The sequence below is a fragment of the Mesoplodon mirus genome, assembly GCF_964341445.2.
Source record: "Mesoplodon mirus genome assembly, chromosome: 1".
Classification (NCBI taxonomy): Eukaryota; Metazoa; Chordata; class Mammalia; order Artiodactyla; family Ziphiidae; genus Mesoplodon; species Mesoplodon mirus.
In genome coordinates this window covers 222,286,292-222,306,270 of record NC_138976.1, presented here as the reverse complement: position 1 = coordinate 222,306,270, position 19,979 = coordinate 222,286,292, and the positions used below count along the sequence as shown (strand labels likewise).

Here is a 19,979-nt window from a genome sequence, read left to right as displayed (position 1 = left end):
CTATCTGAGCGCATTCATTCGTGCATGCCTTCATTTAGCCCAGCTTGGGCATCTTGATGTACCAGGCACTGTATCAGGCCACATGACCTGTCTTCAGAGTGCTTACAGTGTCCCAAAAGAGTAAATAGGCAATTATTACATGGAGTGATAAGTATGTCCACAGAAGGGGCTGTGGCCAGGTATGGGGGAACCACAGAAGGTTTTCGGAGAGATGTGACATTCAAGCTGAGATTTAAAGGACATGAAAATCTTAGGCCAGAGCACAGACATGGGTTTTTCTGAGTTGGGGGGGGGGTGGGGGGAGGTCCATGTTCTCCCTCTGCTCGTTCAGGTCTCCACTCAAGGCCTTCCTTGTCTCCCCGTCCAGGATGGTGCCCCCCGCCATGATCCATTCCCTTCCTTATCTCCCCATCCAAGATGGTGCCCCCCACGATCCATTCCCTTCCTTGTCTCCCCATCCAAGGTGGTGACCCCGCCATGATCCATTCCCTTCCTTGTCTCCCCATCCAAGATGGTGCCCCCCACGATCCATTCCCTTCCTTATCTCCCCATCCAAGATGGTGCCCCCCACGATCCATTCCCTTCCTTGTCTCCCCGTCCAGGATGGTGCCCCCCCGCCATGATCCATTCCCTTCCTTGTCTCCCCATCCAAGATGGTGCCCCCGCACGATCCATTCCCTTCCTTGTCTCCCCATCCAAGGTGGTGACCCCGCCATGATCCATTCCCTTCCTTGTCTCCCCATCCAAGATGGTGCCCCCCACGATCCATTCCCTTCCTTGTCTCCCCATCCAAGATGGTGCCCCCGCACGATCCATTCCCTTCCTTGTCTCCCCATCCAAGATGGTGCTCCCCCATGATCCATTCCCTTCCTTGTCTCCCCATCCAAGATGGTGCCCCTCCACGACCCATTCCCTTCCTTGTCTCCCCATCCAAGATGGTGCCCCCACACGATCCATTCCCTTCCTGTCTCCCCATCCAAGATGGTGACCCCGCCATGATCCATTCCCTTCCTTGTCTCCCCATCCAAGGTGGCGCCCCCTCCATGCTCCATTCCCTTCCCGTGCTTCTGTTCCCATCTATGCATCACTATGTGGCCATAGTTATATTTTTATTTGTTTCCTAGCTTTATCTCTAGTCTCTCCCACTACAATATCAGTCCACGAGGGCAGAGACTTTGTTCATGGATGTATCCATAGCTCCTAGAACAGGACAAAGCCCCTAATAGATGATCACTTTTTTGGCAAAACAAAGAAGTGAACAGAGTGAGTTCAGGCTGGCCAGAGTGGAGAGATTAAGGGGGAATCTCTGACCACCAGCCCTGTTTGCCCACTCTCCACCCAGCTTCTTCCTGTTATTTTGACCCTGAACTCTGCTTGGCCGGCTCTGGGACACACAGCATGCTCCTGCCCCTTCTCCCTCTACTGATGACCCCACACGGAGGCTGCTGTTGGAGGCCTCCTGGACTGGCGTGGCCCACTGCCACCGTGACAGTGTTGTGACAGAGGTGATGCGGGTCTGGGAGAAATCAAGGCTGACATCTCAGCCTCGGCCAACCCACCAGGGCCAACCCCTGACCCGGGGCCAGGCCTTCTTTGCTCCAGGTTCGCTTGTCATGACTGCTCCCAGGGGAGCGTCCCTATCTCAGACCTGGCCTCTGCATCCTGTTTCTCTCTGTGTTTTCTGTCTCCAGGATTCCTGCACTCTCTTGCTCATCCTCAGCCTTTTCTGATAACCTGGCTGGAGCTTGTAAACCCACGTGGGGAGAATAGTCAGGGATGAAGGATGCATAGAAAATGGAATTAAACTTTTCCAGGAGCCTTTCCATGCCATCACACTGTACTCTTGCAGCATCTTGGAATGGTGTGGTCTCCTGGGGACTTCTTTGGTCCCCCTGTGCAGAATATTCTGGGGTTTTCCTAGCCTGGGCAACTCAAAACAGACACGCAGCCAGCTCTAATTCCTCTCCTTTCCCATGTGGCACAGATGCGGGGTTTATCAATTCTGCCACCTCCTCCAGGAGGCTATAAAGGTCTTTGCCAGGACGTCCCTGGTGGCACAGTGGTTAAGAATCCACCTGCCAATGCAGGGGACACGGGTTCGAGCCCTGGTCCTGGAAAGTCCCACATGCTGCGGAGCTAGTAAGCTCGTGCACCACAACTCCTGAGCCTGCGCTCTAGAGCCTGCGAGCCCCAACTACTGAGCCCACGAGCCACAACTGCTGAAGCCCGGGCACCTAGAGCCCGTGCACCACAACAAGAGAAGCCACTGCAATGAGAAGCCCACACACCGCATGAAGAGTAGCCCCCGCTCGCTGCAACTAGAGAAAGCCCGCATGCAGCAACGAAGACCCAACACAGCCAAAAATAAATAAATAAATAAATAAATAAATTTATTTTTTTAAAAAAGTCTTTGCCAAGTCACAGTCATTAGAAGAGGGAATCCCCTATCCCAGCCGGCCAAGAAAAGAAAGACAAAAACATAGTCCGAGGATGCAATACTTATTGGGAGAAGAACTTGATTGGGTTTGCTATTTTCTTTCTTTTTTTTTTTTTTAAGATAAGGACTTTTAAAAATTAATTAATCTGTTTATTTTTGGCTGCGTTGGGTCTTTGTTGCTGTGCGCGGGCTTCTTCTAGTTGCAGCGAGCGGGGGCTACTCTTCGTTGCGGTACACGTGCTTCTCATTAAGGTGGCTTGTCTTTGTTGCGGAGCACGGGCTCTAGGCACGCGGGCTTCAGTAGTTGTGGCATGCAGATTCAGTAGTCGTGGCTCATGGGCTCTAGAGCACAGGCTCAGTAGCTCCTGCCATGTGGGATCTTCCTGGACCAGGGATTGAACCCATGTCCCCTGCATTGGCAGGCGGATTCTTAACCACTTCGCCACCAGGGAAGTCCAGGTTTGCTATTTTCGCGGGCAGTTCGTTGTAGGGTTTTCCTGCATCATATCACATACCTGTCACTGTATCACAGCACAGTTGTACCCGTCTCCACCCCACATGTCCAGGTGGCTTCTGGCTGCAAAAGTGGCAACCTTGACCTCGTCCCTGGTCTTGGCATCACTGAGCCATGGAGCTGGAAGGAATGTTCCAGAACACCTAATCCCATCGCTCCCAAAGGCCACTCCACAAACATAGACTACCTCACAGTCATTTGGGACACTGGTAAAATATACAGATCCCTAACTCCTGCCACCAAGATTCTGATCCAGTAGGTCTGAGTGGGCCCAGGAATCTGCCTTCTCACAGGCATTGCTAATGATTTTGATATGTGGCCAGACTTAAGACTCAGTGACCACTCCAATATCTTGTCAAGAGGAAGCTTAGGTCCCTGAGGGGCGAAGATACCTGCCTCCCACCCCAACTCATGGTATGGCAGACAGGTTGGTGAAAGGACCTTAGATGACACCCCAGCTCTGGCACTAACGGTATCTCCCTGGCGCTGTAACTCTCCAACCAAACCCTGGCTTTGAGATGATCCAAAGGCTTTTTTCAGCTGCTCCCCTTGGAGAAGTAACGCCTTGCTTTGTAATGCAAAAGAATGAATCTTCACTCTTTCATCGATGTAGCAAATGTTTACTGTACATTTCCTGCAGCCAAGCTCTGTGCTGAACAGAGTTTATAGATGAACGTGACAGGGCTTCAGCCATCAGAGATGGGGATCGGGGGTTGCAAACTAGGACTTGCTTATTTCCTACTGTGTGCCAGGCACTGTGCTTGGAGCCTTAACGCAGTCTGCAAAACAGCCCTATGTGTTGTCCCCATGTCACAGTTGAGGCAATGCCCTCAGAGAGTCTAGAAGACTTTCTTAAGGTCGTTCAGGTAGAAAGAAGAATCTTGTATGTGCCAGGTGCCATTCTAAGCTCTTTACACCTATTGCTGTATTTCACTGATTCTGTGACACACATTTTAACATCTCTGAAATCTGGAAGCCTGTAGCAATCTGTATAGCCTGCCACTGTAACTGGCAAAGCTTCTTCCTTCTTAGTAGCATGTAAAATAGTGATGGGCCTTACAAAACAGCGGCTTTTTAGATTTGATGAGTTACTGTCCCCCATTTAACAGGTAGTAAGGGACAGAACCAGAATTCACGCCCAGGTCTGTCTGGCTTCAAACAGTTTCGTGCTGACAGCCTAGTGGGAAGGTGGACACAGATGACAGCGCAGGGCTGAGACACTCCTGGGGGACCTCTCCACCTACTAAACTACGCGGCAGGGCCACCTGTTCACAAAGCCTTGACCATCCCTTGATTTCCTCTGTGCCCCTTCACCCTCCGCTCTGGCAGGCCTGACAGCTGGTCACCAGGTGTCAAAAGATAGAGAGGAATCCAACAATTCTGCTCCTTGGTATTTACGCAAATGAGCTGAAAACTTCTGTCTACACAGAAATCTGCACAGGAATGTTTGTAACAGATTTATTCATAATTCCTTCCAAGAGGTCCTCCAGTGGGTGAATGGATAACTAAACTGTGGTACATCCAGACAATGGAATATTATTCAGTGCTAGAAAGAAATGTGCTATCAAGCCATGAAAAGACATGGAGGAACCTTAAATGCATATGACTAAGTGAAAGAGGCCAATCTGAAAAGACTACATACCGTATGATTCCAAGTATGTGACATTCTGGGAAGGGCAAAACTATGGAGACAGGAGAAAGATCAGTGGTTGCCAGGGGTTCGGAGGTGGGATAGCAGGTGAATAAGTGGAGCACAGGGGATTTTTAGGGCAGTGAAACTGCTCTGTAGGACACTGTAATGATGGAGACATGTCATTAGACATTTGCCCAAAGCATAGAATGGACACCACCAAGAGTGAACCCTAGTGTAAACTGTCGACTCTGGGTGATCATGCCGTGTCATGTGGGTTCACAGATTACCGCCGTGGTGGAGGTGTTGATAGTTGTGAAGGGGGCTGTGCATGGGGTTGGGGGGTAGGAGGTCTATGGGAAATCTTTGTACCTCCTTCTCAATTTTGCTATTAAAAATAAATAAAGTCTATTTTTAAAAAAAAGGTGGAGAGAAGACGGGCAGGGGTGATAATGGGCAGGGGTGACACCACGGTTTCTGCTGGCTGCCGGCTCCGCCTCGGCTGTAGCCCCAGCTCCCCTCTCCTATGTTGGGTGGTGGCGGGGAGTCGGGGGGGTCCCCAGGTGGGGCCCCACTGTGTCCAGCTTGGGTAGTGACCCGTGACCCTGTGCTTCTTCCGGCAGGTGGCATGGAGGCCTTGATGGTCCGGCTGGTGAACGGCTCGGGCCCACACCAGGGCCGCGTGGAGGTGTACCACGAGCGGCGCTGGGGCACCGTGTGCGATGATGGCTGGGACAAGAAGGACGGGGACGTGGTGTGCCGCATGCTGGGCTTCCCCAGCTCCGAGGACGTGCACCGGACGGCTCAGTTCGGACAAGGTAGGGCACCCGGAGGAGGAGAACATGGGGCGAGGGTCCTGGAGGCCTAGGCCTGCCCTCCTGTCCAGCATCCCCTTGACAGCAGTCCTGCCAGTGTCAGCCGGGCTCTGCCTGGATCCTTCCCGCCATGACCACGGGATGCTCACGGCCCCCAGGCGAGCTGGTTTGTCTTCAGACAGTTCTGCTTATTAGAACATTCTTCCTTCCCTTGAATTGACTCCCTTTCTTTTTGGTCTCCTACTGGCCCCCGTTTTCAGCCCTGCATCTCAGGGCTCTTATCTAATCCCACACCCATTTGTCCCGATTACACTAGGAAGCAGGTACAGCTATCATACCTATATTCCATATGTGGAAACGGTGGCACAGAGAGGCTGGATAACTTGTCCAAGGTCACACAGCTAGCAAATGGCAGAGCCCAGGTTCAGACCCAAGCAGGTAGCTCGGGAGTCCGTTCTCTTATCCACTCTGCTGGCTGTCCCTGCTCCTCTTTGAGTCTTTTCTTCTTCAGATGAAGATCTCCAAACACTTCATCTCATCCTCAGGGGAAAAGATTTCGGCAGTCTTCACCATTTTGGTTGCTTTCCTTTGACAGGCTTAGACGGTACAGGAGAGTTTGAGGGAGAGGTGCAGACCCTTCCTGGGCAGGCGGCTGATGGGAACCACCTGTCCCTTTCCGACTGCAAAGAGGTTGGCTCCACCCCAGCTCCAGTCTCTATCCACAGTACTGTGTCTTCCCCTCAGGCTAGTTCTCTGTATTAGTCTGCTCAGCTGCTGTAACAAATACCACAGACTGTAGGACTTAAACTGCAGACATTTATTTTCTCACAGTTCTAGAGGCTAGAAGTCCAAGATCAAGGTGTTGGCAGGTCTGGTTTCTCCTGAGGCCTCTCTCCTTGGCTTGTAGAGGGACACCTTCCCCCTGCGTCCTCACATGGTCCTCCCTCTGTGTGGGTCTGTGTCTCTTCCTCTTAGAAGGACACCAGTCATATTGGTTTAGGGCCCCTCTAATGACCTCATTTATCCTTAATCACCTTTCTAAAGGCCCTGTGTCCAAAGACAGGCGCATTCTGAGGTCCTGGGGGTTAGGACTTCCACATAGGAATTTTGGGGGGACACAATTCAGCCCATAACAATTCAGCTGCACACACAGCACACTACACGTTCACACTCAACTATAAATACTCACCGTCACAAATGCTTTGTCCTTATTCGGACCTCGAACTCAGAGAGACCTGTGTTGACTCACAACTAAAACAATGGTCCCACCTGCTTGAAGACAGTGCTCCCTGCACCTGTATAATAACGTGCTGTGCCCGACTGTGTGCTCTTGTTACCCCTCCACCCTGGATCTTGGTGTCCCATCTGTAACTTAAAGGGGCTTAACAGACCCTGTGATGTGCCTTCCAGCTTGGGCCCCTGGGATGTGAAATACTTCTGCTCAGCTGTCACGAGGACCTGCATTCTGGCAGGTGCGGGGAGGGATTTGGACTGACCCACTCATACTCAGTTGCCAGGTCCCCTGGTGACCCGTGGAGGGCCCACTGGCCCCGCTATGGAGGCTACTTGTGTCATGGAGTGTTTGCTGTCTTACCTGAGACCATGGCGGCCCAGCCCACTGTGCTGAATGGTAAAGGGCCTCATGGTGAGAGGAGGGGCATCCTTTTCAGATGGGGACATAGAGCCGGGTCACATCCCAACTGGCCATGGAACCCTCCGCTCCCCACAGCTGCCTGTCTTCTCGTGCCCACTTTGGAGTGCCACAGTCCTGGCTCAGAATCTTGTCCCTTAGACCTCAGTCACTGTTGCAGACTGAATGTTTGTGTCGCCCGCCCCCCCAAATTCATATGTGGGAATCCTCAGCCCCAATGTGATGGTATCAGAAGGTGGGGCCTTTGGGGGGTGATCAGGTCATGAGCAGAGCCCTCATAATGGGACTGGTGCCCTTATAAAAGGGACCTCAGAGAGCTCCCTCCTGCTTCCGTGAGGACATACAGTAGCCTACAAGCCGGAAGAGGGCCCTTCCCTAGAACCGGAACTTGCAGGCACCCTGATCTTGGACTTGCAGCCTCCAGAACAGTGAATAAACAGAAATAAATGTCTGTTGTTTAGAAGCCACCCAGTCTGAGCAGACAAGACAATCACACTCACTGAAGTGACTCTTGTGAAATGTGTTGTGACAGCTGGCGGAGAGTGGCCGATTGACCCCAGCGTCCTGGCTTCTCGGCTTCAAGGCCAGTGCGTGGGGAGTTCAAAGGGTCCAGCTCCACGAAGGGCAGCCCACTCGGGGAGAGCGCTTCCCTCCCATCTAAAGCTCTGGGCTGTGTCTCAGCCTGTTTTCTTCAAGGAAAACTGCCATTTCTGTTTGCATGAGGAACAGAAACAGTGGGAACGGTCCTCGTTTTCCTTTTTTGGCTCCAGTGAGGGCTTCTCCCTAATAAGTGGAAGTAAACCTTTGGGGGGGAAAATCATAAACTCTTTTAGTGAAGCCACATTAGGTCATGTGAATGTCATGGGCAGGGTTAGCCTAAAACTCTTTCATCCTGCCTTGATTTTTGTATTGTATGGTGTAAAGGAAAGCTCTACAGTTGCCACCGGATTTGTTTTTTTTTTTTGGCCGCACTGCATGGCTTGTGGGATCTTAGTTCCCCAACCAGGGATCGAACCTGGGTCCACAACAGTGAGAGTGCCGAGTCCTAACCACTGGACTGCTACGGAATTCCCACCACTCAAGTCTTTAAACCAGTCAGTGGGAAGCCAGACTTGCTTCCACATCAGCATCAAATGTGCACCGTAGTTTTCCATCATCATCCAATAACTTAGGTCATGTGATATTCGAGACCTGGACAAGTAGCCAGGTGTTCCTCATGGGTGCACAGAGGGAAATGGGGGCCGGGGAAGGGATGGGGCTTGCCTGGCACCCATCCTCCTAGCCCGGCTGCAGTCCCTTCTTCCCACAGCAGCTTCTGGCACTTTCCATGGGCAGGCACTAGGCTCAGCACTGGGGCACAGAGTTGAGTCAACCTAGTCTCTGACCTCAGCACATTCAGTTTAGAGGGGGAGGCAGACAGGTTCACAGATTCTAAACTGTTGGAAGGGCTAGCCTGCCCTCGCAGCTGGGGGCAGAGGGAGGGGAAGCCCGCCTCTCCTGGCAGCTGGCGGGGTTTGCATCAGGTCCCAACGGCCCTCTGACCACAGCCTCCCGTCATGCAGGTGCCCCGACTCCCAACCCCAGTCCGCTCACCCTCAGCCTCACGGAGTCTCCCAAGCCCCCGGCCCCGCTCTCCATCCACTCGTTTCTCTTCCGGCTATGCTTCCTGCCCTGCCAGCCAGGACTGCAGACGCGTCCCTTCTCGCACCCTCACCCACTCCCGTGTCCCTTATCTGCTGGGTCCCTGAGTCTTAACAGATGCTACCAGTGTCAACATCTCTGGTCCCTTGACTCTATCTCCTCCTCTCTGTTCCCCCTGCTCTTGCCTTAGGAGCCCGGGCTGGGTAGAGCAGTGGCTAGAGCTCAGTCTCCGGGTCAAAGCCAACCTAGCATCCCATATGCGCCACTTACTAGCTGGTGACCTGGAGCAGATTTCTTAACCTCTCCAGGCTTCCGTCCCTCCACTTTTGCAGGATGACTGCAAACTCGAAGTGAGATCACATACGGTGAGCAGTTAGGACAGTGCAGGCCCTGCGGTGCACAGTTATTTGCTGCTTGTTGGGTGGAGATGGGGCCGTCCTCCATGAGCTGCTTCCCACACTGCGGCCCCCTGTCCCCCTCCAGGCTGCCTCCTTTGCCTTCCTCCTCCTGGCTGCCAGGGATCTCTCTAAAATGAGCTCCTGCCTCTGTCACTCCCCTGCCCGATGCTCAGTGGGTCTTTCCTGCTCTCAGGGTCAAATTTGGTTTCCTTAGCTTAGTGCCCAAGGCCAGTCCTCACACGCCTCCCACCTCTGGCGGCGCATCCCTTAGCTGCATGCGCCCACGTGTGGCCTCTGAGCTCACACAGCTGTTTCCCAGCTCTGTATCCTCTCACGTGCTGTTCCTTGGGTCTGGAATGCCTTTCCCTCCTCTTCACCTAGCTAATTCCTTCTCAGCATTTTTTTTTTTTTTTTTTTTTTTTTGCGGTACGCGGGCCTCTCACTGTTGTGGCCTCTCCCGTTGCGGAGCACAGGCTCCGGACGCGCAGGCTCAGCGGCCATGGCTCACGGGCCCAGCCGCTCCGCGGCACGTGGGATCCTCCCGGACCGGGGCACGAACCCGCGTCCCCTGCATCGGCAGGCGGACTCTCAACCACTGCGCCACCAGGGAAGCCCTCCTCCTCAGCTTTATTTTTTTATTATTTTTTTTTTTGCGGTACGCGGGCCTCCCACCGTTGCGGCCTCTCCCGTTGCGGAGCACAGGCTCCGGACGCGCAGGCTCAGCGGCCATGGCTCACGGGCCCAGCCGCTCCGCGGCAGGTGGGATCCTCCCGGACCGGGGCACGAACCCGTGTCCCCTGCATCGGCAGGCGGACTCTCAACCACTGCGCCACCAGGGAAGTCCCTCCTCAGCTTTTAAAGTCAGCTCAGTGATCACCTCCTGGGGGGTGCTTTGCCGCTCCACCCCAGCCCGTGATGTAGATGCCCCCCTCTGCTCCCGTGGCATCTTCTGTGCGTACCTCTCCCGCGCTCCTGATCGCTGAGGTATGTGGGAACACCTTGAGGGCAGAGCTCCAAAACCCAGGACTGTGCCTGGGATGTGATAGGTACTCTGGGTAAATGTGGGAGGGAGGAAGGAGGGACAGGAGGAGGGGGCGAGGGAAGAAGGAAGGAAGGAACTTCTGTGCCTGCCAAACCTGCGTCCTCCCCAGAGCCATACGAGAAACTGCCCCACCCTGGCAGCCCTCTCTGTGGTCTGGCACCATCAGAGTTTTCCTGGACAGGGCTCAATAATTGAATTATCAGTTTCCCTGAGAAAAAAGCAAGGAAAGGCCCAAATGAGAAAGACTTGGAGATTTTTTTATTTTATTTTAAATTGGTCCAAGAGCTGTTGGACAGGGAATGAGTGCAGATCAGGAAGATGGAGGGTGATGGCTGGAGCAAGGGTCCAGGAGGAGATGGAGGGCGTGAGACCACCATAGCGCTGCTGGGAAATTAGTCCTGGACCCGCCAAGAAAATCTTTCTTTGAGACAGAGAGACAGACGGAAGGAGCTGAGGATGGGTACAAATGCATACAGATTTGTAGGTGGGAGTGGGTGGATAGAATTGGGAGTGTTCTCTTTTAATTCTATTATTAGCATTTTTTGGCCCTTTTTTTCTAAGATAAAATTCAGATACTGGGAGGTGGCTTAGTGCAAGGGTCAGCAAACATTAAAGGGCCAGGGAGTAAATAGTTTGGGCTTTCTGGGCCAGATGGTCGCTCTCACAGCTACTCAGCTCTGTAGTTGTAGCATAAAAGCAACTACAGACAAAATGTAATCAGACTGGGGGCAGGCAGGCTCCGTGTTCCAATAAAACTTTTTTTTTTTTTTTTTTTTTTTGCTGTACGCGGGCCTCTCACTGCTGTGGCCTCTCCCGTTGCGGAGCACAGGCTCCGGACACACAGGCTCCGCAGCCATGGCTCGCGGGCCCAGCCGCTCCGCGGCATGTGGGATCTTCCGGGACCGGGGCACGAACCCGTGTCCCCTGCATCGGCAGGCGGACTCTCAACCACTGCGCCACCAGGGAAGCCCCCAATAAAACTTCATTTACAAAAGCAGGCAGTAGGTCAAATTGGGTTTGCAGCCTCCTGGCTTAGTGATCTGTGCTGTGTGCCGTGTATGTGGTTCTATAAGGAATGGGGACTGGACTGGCTGGACGTCAGAGGCCTGGGTCATGATCTCATCCCCTTAATCGTCGTGGGACAGGTCACTTAACCTTTCTGGGGCGTTAGTTTTCCTACCTCTTAAATATCTGTTTGATAGCCATCCTGCCTGTCCCTGTGTGAGGCTCAGATGGCAGCCCGTAGGAATCAGTGTAACTCATTCTGATCTCAGAGATCAGCAGTGAGTGGTAGCTTGAAACAGGATCTTAGTTCCCTGCCCAGGAACTGAACCTGGGTAGCCTGGATGAAAACCAGGAATCCTAGCTGCTAGACCCCCAGGGGCCAGAGGCTAGAAGCTAAGTGGCCCTGGCTCTTGCCCCCATTTGAAAACAAGAATGTTTCAAGGAGGCAAAAACTGTAAAAACAGGTACAAAGTTTATTATTAGAGACACAGCACAAGAAGTGGGAGAGCACACAGAGAAACAGTTCGTTTGTTAAGAGACTGAAGCAAGGCAGAGATACACATCTGGAGAGAAAGGGTGTAGGCGTCTTCTAATGAGGAGGCAATAAAGAGGTGATTTAAATCATTTATTTAGGACAGTCCTTCCAGGTCTTTGTTTACCTTTGGCCAATTTCTTGTTTCTTATTCCACGCCTGACCTGTCCTAGGAATCTCCCCAACATGCGTGCTAACTTTTTGCTAAGATGGATCCCACTGCAGAGGCCTATGGGGGTCTTGGCATCACGTATTATGGGGTGGCACCCCCTCCTTTTTGACCCCCCCAAGGAGTCTTAATGTGCCTGTGCAGTCAGGGAGTTTTTCTTAACCTCAGGGGTAGTCATCTTATCTCTTTACTTCAGCAGAGCTCAGTTTTTTGCCACTAACTTTGTCCTTGGAGTGTCTGGGGGAAAACAAAGCTTCAATTTTACTGCCCTTGACAAATACCAGCTGTCCAGGCCAGGGGCCCATCTACTTCCTACCTCAATTCCTTCTATTAATATTACTCAAATAAACATGCAGCAGCTCAAATGTTTGTTCCATGAAGCAGAGATTTTTGTTTTGTTTTTATACAATTTTGAAAGGTTGCTTTCCCTTTATAGTTATAACAAAATATTGGCTAATACTCCCCATGTTATATATTGGGTTGGCCAAAAAATTCGTTCAGTTTTAAGTAAAAATAAAAGACACATTTTTCATTTTCACGAAGAACTTTATTGAACAACGTTTTCACTAACCAAACGAACTTTTTGGCCAAGCCAGTAATACATCCTTCAGCTTATCTTACAGCCAATAGTTTGTACCTCCGTGTTCCCCACCCCTGTATTGCCCCTCCCCTACCACTGGTAACGACTAATTTGTTCTCTATATCTGTGAGTCTGTTTCTTTTTCATTATATTCACTAGTTTGTTGTAGTTTTTAGATTCCACTTATAAGTGATATAATACAGTATTTGTCTGTCTCTGTCTGACTTACTTCACTTAGAATAATGCCCTCCAAGTTCATCAATGTTACTGCAAATGGCAAAATTTCATTCTTGTTTATAGCTGAGTAGTATTCCATTGTATATAGATACCACAGCTTCTTTATCTGTTGATGCACACTTAGGTTGCTTCCATATTCTTGGCAATTGTAAATAACACTGCTATGAACATTGGGGTGCATGTATCTTTCAAATTAGTGTTTTTGTTTTTTTTTCAGATATGTACCCAGGAGTGGGATTGCTGGGTCATATAGTAGTTCTATTTTTAGTTGTTTGAGAAATCTCCATACTGTTCTCCACAGTGACTACACCCGTTTACATTCCCACCAACAGTGTTTTTCTTTCATCATTTTTTGTTCATTGATGTAGTCCCTACACCCAGAATAGGGCTGAGCATGGAGTAGACTCTTAAATACTTGTCGGGGCTTCCCTGGTGGTGCAGTGGTTGAGAGTCCGCCTGCCGATGCGGGGGACGCAGGTTCGTGCCCCGGTCCGGGAAGATCCCACATGCCAAGGAGCGGCTGGGCTTGTGAGCCATGGCCGCTGAGCCTGCGCGTCTGGAGCCTGTGCTCTGCAACAGGAGAGGCCACAACAGTGAGAGGCCCGTGTACCACACACACAAAAAAAAGATACTTGTTGAATGAATGAATGAATAAGGATAGAATAAAATCTCCACTTACGCATCCCAACGATATCACCTTCCAACAGCTCTAAGTGTCAGAAGACCTGGTCTCTTGTCCCAGTTTTTCCTCCTCAAGGTAAAAACCTCAGCCTGTTGTTTAATTTTTCTGACTGTACAGTGGGGAGCACAGTAGCCCCTTCCCCGCTTACCTGCTGGGGCTTCTTACGGAGCCAACAGAGAGACCATCCGGAGGAGCAGACCTGATCTAGAGCAGGGCTTCTCAGACCTGAATGCATGCCTGAGCCTAGGAGGTCTTGTTAAGATGCAGACTCTGATTCGGGTCCGGGTGGGCCCGAGACTCTCTGCTGCTAACAACCTTCCAGGTGATACTGATTTCCTGGTCCTTGGGCCACACGTTGAGTATCAGGTGTCAGCTCTAAAGCTAAAAGGATGATTGGTACCTGGAGTCATGGCAGTGCTAGCCCCTCTGACATGGCAAGGAGCAGAAACGGTCTTCGGGTTCATAGGCCCTTCAGCGATGTCCCAGGACCTGTAGATATTCAGTGCTGCTGAATTAACAACGCTTTTCTCATTTTATTAGCTCTTCCATGACTGGACGTTAGCCAGAACTCCCTAGCTGAACACCAGCTAGAGTTTGGAGTCTCGTGATCCTGTGTATGCACTTGGGCTCGTAACCTTGGGGCCTGTTCTGTATTTGTCGGTCTCCTTCATTTGCTCCTTTATTTGTTTTGGATGTGACTAATCCCACAGAGCTCTTGGGCCTGTAGCCCAAGGAAGGGTAATTTGTAAACTGATGTGTTTTCCAGGAGACATTTAATCTGAGAATTTTTGCTCGGCCTCAGAGAGCTTATTGTGTAAGAGGCACACTGTATCCGGCTAGGGAAGAGGCTCTGATGAAGAAATAACATCCAAAAAGACAGCAGAAGGAGGCCTCTCCTCCCAGCTCTGTTCCTGAATTCACTGTTTGGTATTCCCATGACAACAGATGCTGAAAATCTGGGCATAAAAAATATGTCCAAACCACTTAGTTCATGCGGTCGTTTTCGTGGGCAGCAAAATGGTTTAGGTGTTCCCTTGATGCTCTTTGTAAAGGGATTTCCCACGCAATCCAAGGGTGAGTGACAGTTTTTTTTTTTTTTTTTTTTTTTTTTTTTTTTCTTTTTGCAGTATGCGGGCCTCTCACTGTTGTGGCCTCCCCCGTTGCGGAGCACAGGCTCCGGATGCGCAGGCCCAGCGGCCATGGCTCACGGGCCCAGCCACTCCGCGGCATATGGGATCCTCCCAGACCGGGGCACGAACCCGTATCCCCTGCATCGGCAGGCGGACTCTCAACCACTTGCGCCACCAGGGAGGCCCGAGTGACAGTTTTAAGGGTTTTAATAATTAGTCCTGACAATTCCTCTAAAAGGAGAGGTTGTCTGGCTGCTGAGAGTTGGGACAGGGAGGAAATGGGGGTAGGGTCAGGGTACAGTACTAATCCCTGAGCTACCTTTTGTATAGGGTTTTGGTGCATTTGAAAGCCCTTCAAAATACAGGAACTGGGAATTCCCTGGTGGTCCAGGGGTTAGGACTCTGTGTTCTCACTCCCGAGGGCCTGGATTCAATCCCTGGTCGGGGAACTAAGATCCCACAAGCCACACGGTGTGGCCAAAAAAAAAGAAAAATATTCTCTTGGGACGTTCCCGGTGTCCAGTGGTTAAGACCCCGCCCTTCCAATGCAGGGGGCACAGGTTCCATCCCTGGTTGGGGAACTCAGTTCCCACATGCCATGCAGTGTGGCCAGAAAAACACAAAAAACAAAATATAGGAATACATGTCACCTCATTGAACTTGCCCAGGTTGGCACAGTCAGTAATGTTGGAACGCAGTTTATGACCTTTGACCCCATGATTTTGGGTGCCGGCTCATAGACCTAACAAGTCAGGGTGCTGGAGTGACCAACCATCCCGGTTTACCCAGACCCTACCCAGCTTTAGCATGAAAAGTCTCATATTTCGGGACTCCCTTCCCGGTTTTACAACTGAAACGGTCTTCCTAGATGGGGCTGAGACTTGAATTGAGATTTATTCTACTTATTGTAAAGCCCTATTTCTGCTGTACCTATTTCTACTTCTCAAACTTCAATGCAGAACCACTTGCTTCAAATGTAGATTTTGATTCAGTAGGTCTTGGGTGGGGCCTGAGGTTCTGCAGTTTTGACAAGCTCTGGGGAATGCTGATGCTACTGGTCCAGGACCACGCTTTGAGTAGCGAAGCTCTAAGCTACTGCTTCCATGGGAGATGGGAGCCCTAAAGCTCAGGCATCCTTCCAGAGGGCTCCCAAGTGAGCTCCCACCATTGGAGACCTTCCTTGGCCATCAGCCCAGAAAGCCCACCTGAATCATGGGTGATGGCCCTGCCAGTTCATCAGTGGGGGCTCTAGGTGACTTCTCCCCTCTCCACTGACCCCTCTGACCCCAGACAAGCCCTCTCCATTCCCTTGGAGCCTCACCCAGCTGCCCTATTCCCTTGACATTCAGTAAGGGACCTCAGTGCCAAGTTTATGTCTCTTGAGACTCAGGTACAATCTTGGGAAAGCCAGCTAAAGGCTCCCCTGCATGGGCATCTTCAGACCAGTAGGTTGGTCCCCTTAAGAGATGAGTGAACGGACAGACAAAACTCAGCTAGTTTGTCGTAGGGACCTTGTATTTTGGGAACTTGACCTAATTACTTGTGGTTAGGGATGCTTCTGCCTGTCATTACATAGATGTCTGGTTATAATGTTAAATTCTGGGATCCCCTGTCATTCCGAGTACCACTGTTTTGAGCTCATAGAAAGAGACCGTCTGCTTTAAATTTCAGAAGATTGAAGGTCATGTTGGTATTGACAGACTTGAGATACTTATGGGGCACTGGATCTGTCCAACCAGGGTCTGTCGGACACTGTCCTTCTGATTAGGCCCTGTCTGTATATCCATCAACAAATGCCGCAAGATATCGTATCTCAAAAACTATGAAGTGTCTCGTGTAAAGCGTGGCCTGGGAGGCAGCAAGACTTGGGCTTGAGTTCAGACTCTGCCACTTACAAGCTGAGCAACCTTGCACCAGTTGCCTTCTGAAGCTCAGTTTTCCCATCTAGGAAAAGGGTTTATTCATGGCTATCTCACAGCACCATGGTGAGAATGGACGAAGATCGTATGTGTAAGATGCTGACACATAGGGGCTACTCAGTAAATACCACCATCTCCACTGTCAATTATTCTTATTCTGCCCTCAAAAAACTGAGCCTAGAAAAGAAGTATTTGGTCTTGGTGGAATGGAGAAGGCAGATGGGAACCACTAGATTTGAGAACTGACAGCAGAGCTCGGGACAGCTGGGTCAAGGACAGACAACAGTGTTCCTGTCTGTCCTGCCCTCCTGCATCTCCGCTAAGAAATCATGTTGACTTGTCTCCACAGGCACAGGGAGGATTTGGATGGATGATGTCGCCTGCAAGGGCACAGAGGAAAGCATCTTCCGCTGCAGCTTCTCCAAATGGGGGGTGACAAACTGCGGACATGCTGAGGATGCTGGAGTGACATGCAAGAGACACTGACAGTGGGCACAGCCCAAGGTCCGGACCCAGCTGCCAAGCCTCCTTCCTGCATTCCTGGGGTGGGGGCATTGCTCGGGGCTCCCCTGACCCACGCCTCCCCGCCCAGCACCCCCAGATCCCCGGATTCCCATCCCAGGACCCATGGTGGCCTGTCATCCTCCTCCCCTTGGACATCTTTTCCAAAGCACAACTCTGGGATCTACTGCCTGTCTCTCCCTTCCACCAGGGTTCCTGCATGGAGCCCTGGTCAACTGGATCGCCATTTTGCCAAGTCTTCTAAACACCATGCATCAGGCCTCTGTATCCATGTTCTCTGTGGTCTGTGAGTTACAGAAAAATGTTGGCCACAAATGCATCCGTGAAGATGGGAGGGAGGCATCCCAGATCGTTTACTCTGCAGATCATTCCCAAACCTCAGGCCAAGAGTTCTGACCGGCCAGAGACAATACTGAGTGATTCATTTTCCCCCTTTACGCTGCCTCTGCACAGCGTTTGTTAGTTGGGGGAAGTGACATAGAGGAGAGGCCAGCTGTAGGAGCCAGAGGGAAATGCAAGTCTCCTTCAGGAGCCCGTCTGGATTCAGAGAAGAGGAGTGAGAGGAACATTTATTGAGTGACTGCCACGCGTGCTATTACATAGTATCTTGGGTGCTAAATTCATTTATCACTTTGCAGCATTCCTATAAGTCATGTTAGTGTGGGTACCACGTCACCTCCAGGTAGCATTCAACTGACCCCTTCACCTGGCCTGTTAATCAGATCGAGAATGACTGAGACCACTGTTGCTCCCTGAACTTTCCTGTGTCTTCACCAGGCTCGAGCAAGAAGCTTGGGTGCAGGACGGGTGTGACTAGAAGGTTACATACTCCAAACCCCACAGGGTGTGAGTTCAAGGTCAGACAGGACTGACTTCCAGGGCAACCATCCACACAGGAGGAAAGCTGATTTGGAGGGTGACATGGGGCTGTCTGGGTTAAACCAAGATCAACCCTCAGTTATCTGGCAGTCAGGGTTAAAGCTATGTCACCTGTGTCTCAGAGCTGTTTGGAGGTGATGATATTGAACCTTCCAGGCCTCTTTGGGTGTCATCCTGTGGTCAGGAGAACACATGTCCTGATGGAGCCTGTAAGAGTGGAAGGAGGGGACTTCCCTGGTGGCGCAGTGGTTAAGACTCCGTGCTCCCAATGCAGGGGGCCCGGGTTCGATCCCTGGTCAGGGAACTAGATCCCACATGCATGCCGCAACTAAGGAGCCCACATGCCGCAACTAAGGAGCTGGCGAGCCGCAACTAAGGAGGCCGCAAGCCTCAACTAAGGAGCCCGCCTGCCTCAACTGAGACCCAGTGCAACCAAATAAATAAATATTAAAAGAAAAAAAAAGATTGAAAGGAAATGAGGATTCCCTACAATCTCTGGGGGAAGAAGAGGCCGTGGGCCTTTCCAAGTCCTCAATCTGCACCCCTTTCCTAGTGATGGGGAGATCATATTCTGCTTTTGACACGAGGAGGAGGTCAGACTGGGCCATATATGTGTTCTAGACCTGGGGGCCTACATGGTAGCAAGTGAGTGCAGACCCTCCTCCCTTGAGGGAGCCACAAACTCAGTCAGGCCTCGGATACACAATCACCTGTCCTATCTGGTGAGCACCACTTGCCTGGGGAAGGCGACAGCTGGGACCCTCTGGGTGTAAGACCAGCAAAGTTCCTGGCTGACAACTAAACCAATATGTGCTATTGGTTGTTCTTTGCGAACCATATGCTTGTTATTCATTAATGTCCTAATGATCAGAGACTCTCCTTCTGACTAATTGCTATGTTTACATAACACGCATGTACTCATGCATCTTTTCCCAGAGCCAATATATGTATGCATATATGAACACAGCACTCTTTACTATAAATAGCTCAGCACACTACAAAGTTTGCATTAAAAAAGAAAATACTCGAGGTGGAAAGATGTCACGTTGAACGATATAAATTCCCAAGTCCGTTCTGGCAAAGAATCCAGTTATCCTATCAATGAAGACCCACATAACTTTCTTACTTGGTCTTTTCATTTGAGAAAATACAAATCTTGCTTTACATCAAAGAAAAACAACGGTGATAAGTGTTTGAACCTTAAAATAAAAGTCTACTAGTTTACATTCCTACTTAAGAGGACATGGAGATAAAATAACCATGGACCTGTATTTCAGGGACTAAAGGAAATTAGGCCAGGCCTAAAATACATCAGACCTTTTATAAGAAAGAATTTCAATAAAGCTGAAAACATGTTGCTAACAAGCTTCCCCTCATATTCTTTCTCATGAAAACCCAGTGAGCGTGGGGAGGACGGGTGAAAATTGGATCGTCTGATAATTTTTCAGCGGGAATTGGTAGAATGGGTGGCTTATGAGAAGCTGTCTTAATACTTCCGGAGGACAATAAACATAGTCTAAGCCTTAGTACTTCCAGAGGACAATAACCACAGTCTAGACCAAGAACATGGTGGCACATTGATGTCTTAAGCCCTATTCGATAACCTAAGGAAGGGGTCCCAAGCAGCAGAACAATAATCACGGCCCAGCTTGTAAAAGAATTGCTTTCATAGTCATTACAGGAAAGAACACCTATTTCCTCACTTCTCCAGAGTTCTTACTTGGGGATGTGCTTTCATCCGGAGTTCCATTCACAGATAAGAAGACCGTCCGGAGTTGGGTACAAGGTGTGTGAAGTCACTGGGCCTCATCACCCAGTGAGAGGTATGAACTCCCAGGCACAGGACCCAGGGAGAGTGTGGGGATGGCCCAGGTCACCGCCTAGTCCTGGCCACAAACTCATAGCTGCACCTGTGGGAAAACCTAATGGCCCAAGCCTCTGTAGGCCATAAAAATTTGCCAAAGGAAGTCAACAGAGAAAAGTGGGCTTTCTGGAAATGCACAAAGGAGGCATCCTGGTTTTCTCCTCTTAAAAGTCCGGTGATACCCACCCTCAAATCACTGTGGTTCCCGTTCTATATTCAGTCCCATGGAGAAGGGTGGTGGCCCTTCGTCTTCCTTCTCCACTTTAATGTCTACAAGGCACTGCTTTTCCCTGGTCTCAGATACCTGAGAACTGACCTTTGGTGCCTTCGTG

The 19,979-nt window shown here is 50.7% G+C and overlaps 1 protein-coding gene across 2 annotated transcripts in view; it reads left to right on the top strand.

The window, feature by feature from the left end:
* SCARA5 (scavenger receptor class A member 5) overlaps positions 1-19,148 on the top strand; it is a 121,035-nt gene extending 101,887 nt beyond the window's left edge. For both annotated transcript variants that reach the window (XM_082607266.1, XM_082607265.1), the window contains exons 8-9: positions 5,205-5,399; positions 16,732-19,148. In XM_082607266.1, coding sequence (XP_082463392.1) covers positions 5,205-5,399; positions 16,732-16,868 — 332 coding nt within the window. In that variant the 3' untranslated portion in view covers positions 16,869-19,148. The remainder of the gene's footprint in view (positions 1-5,204; positions 5,400-16,731) is intronic.
* The last annotated feature ends 831 nt before the right edge of the window (positions 19,149-19,979 follow it).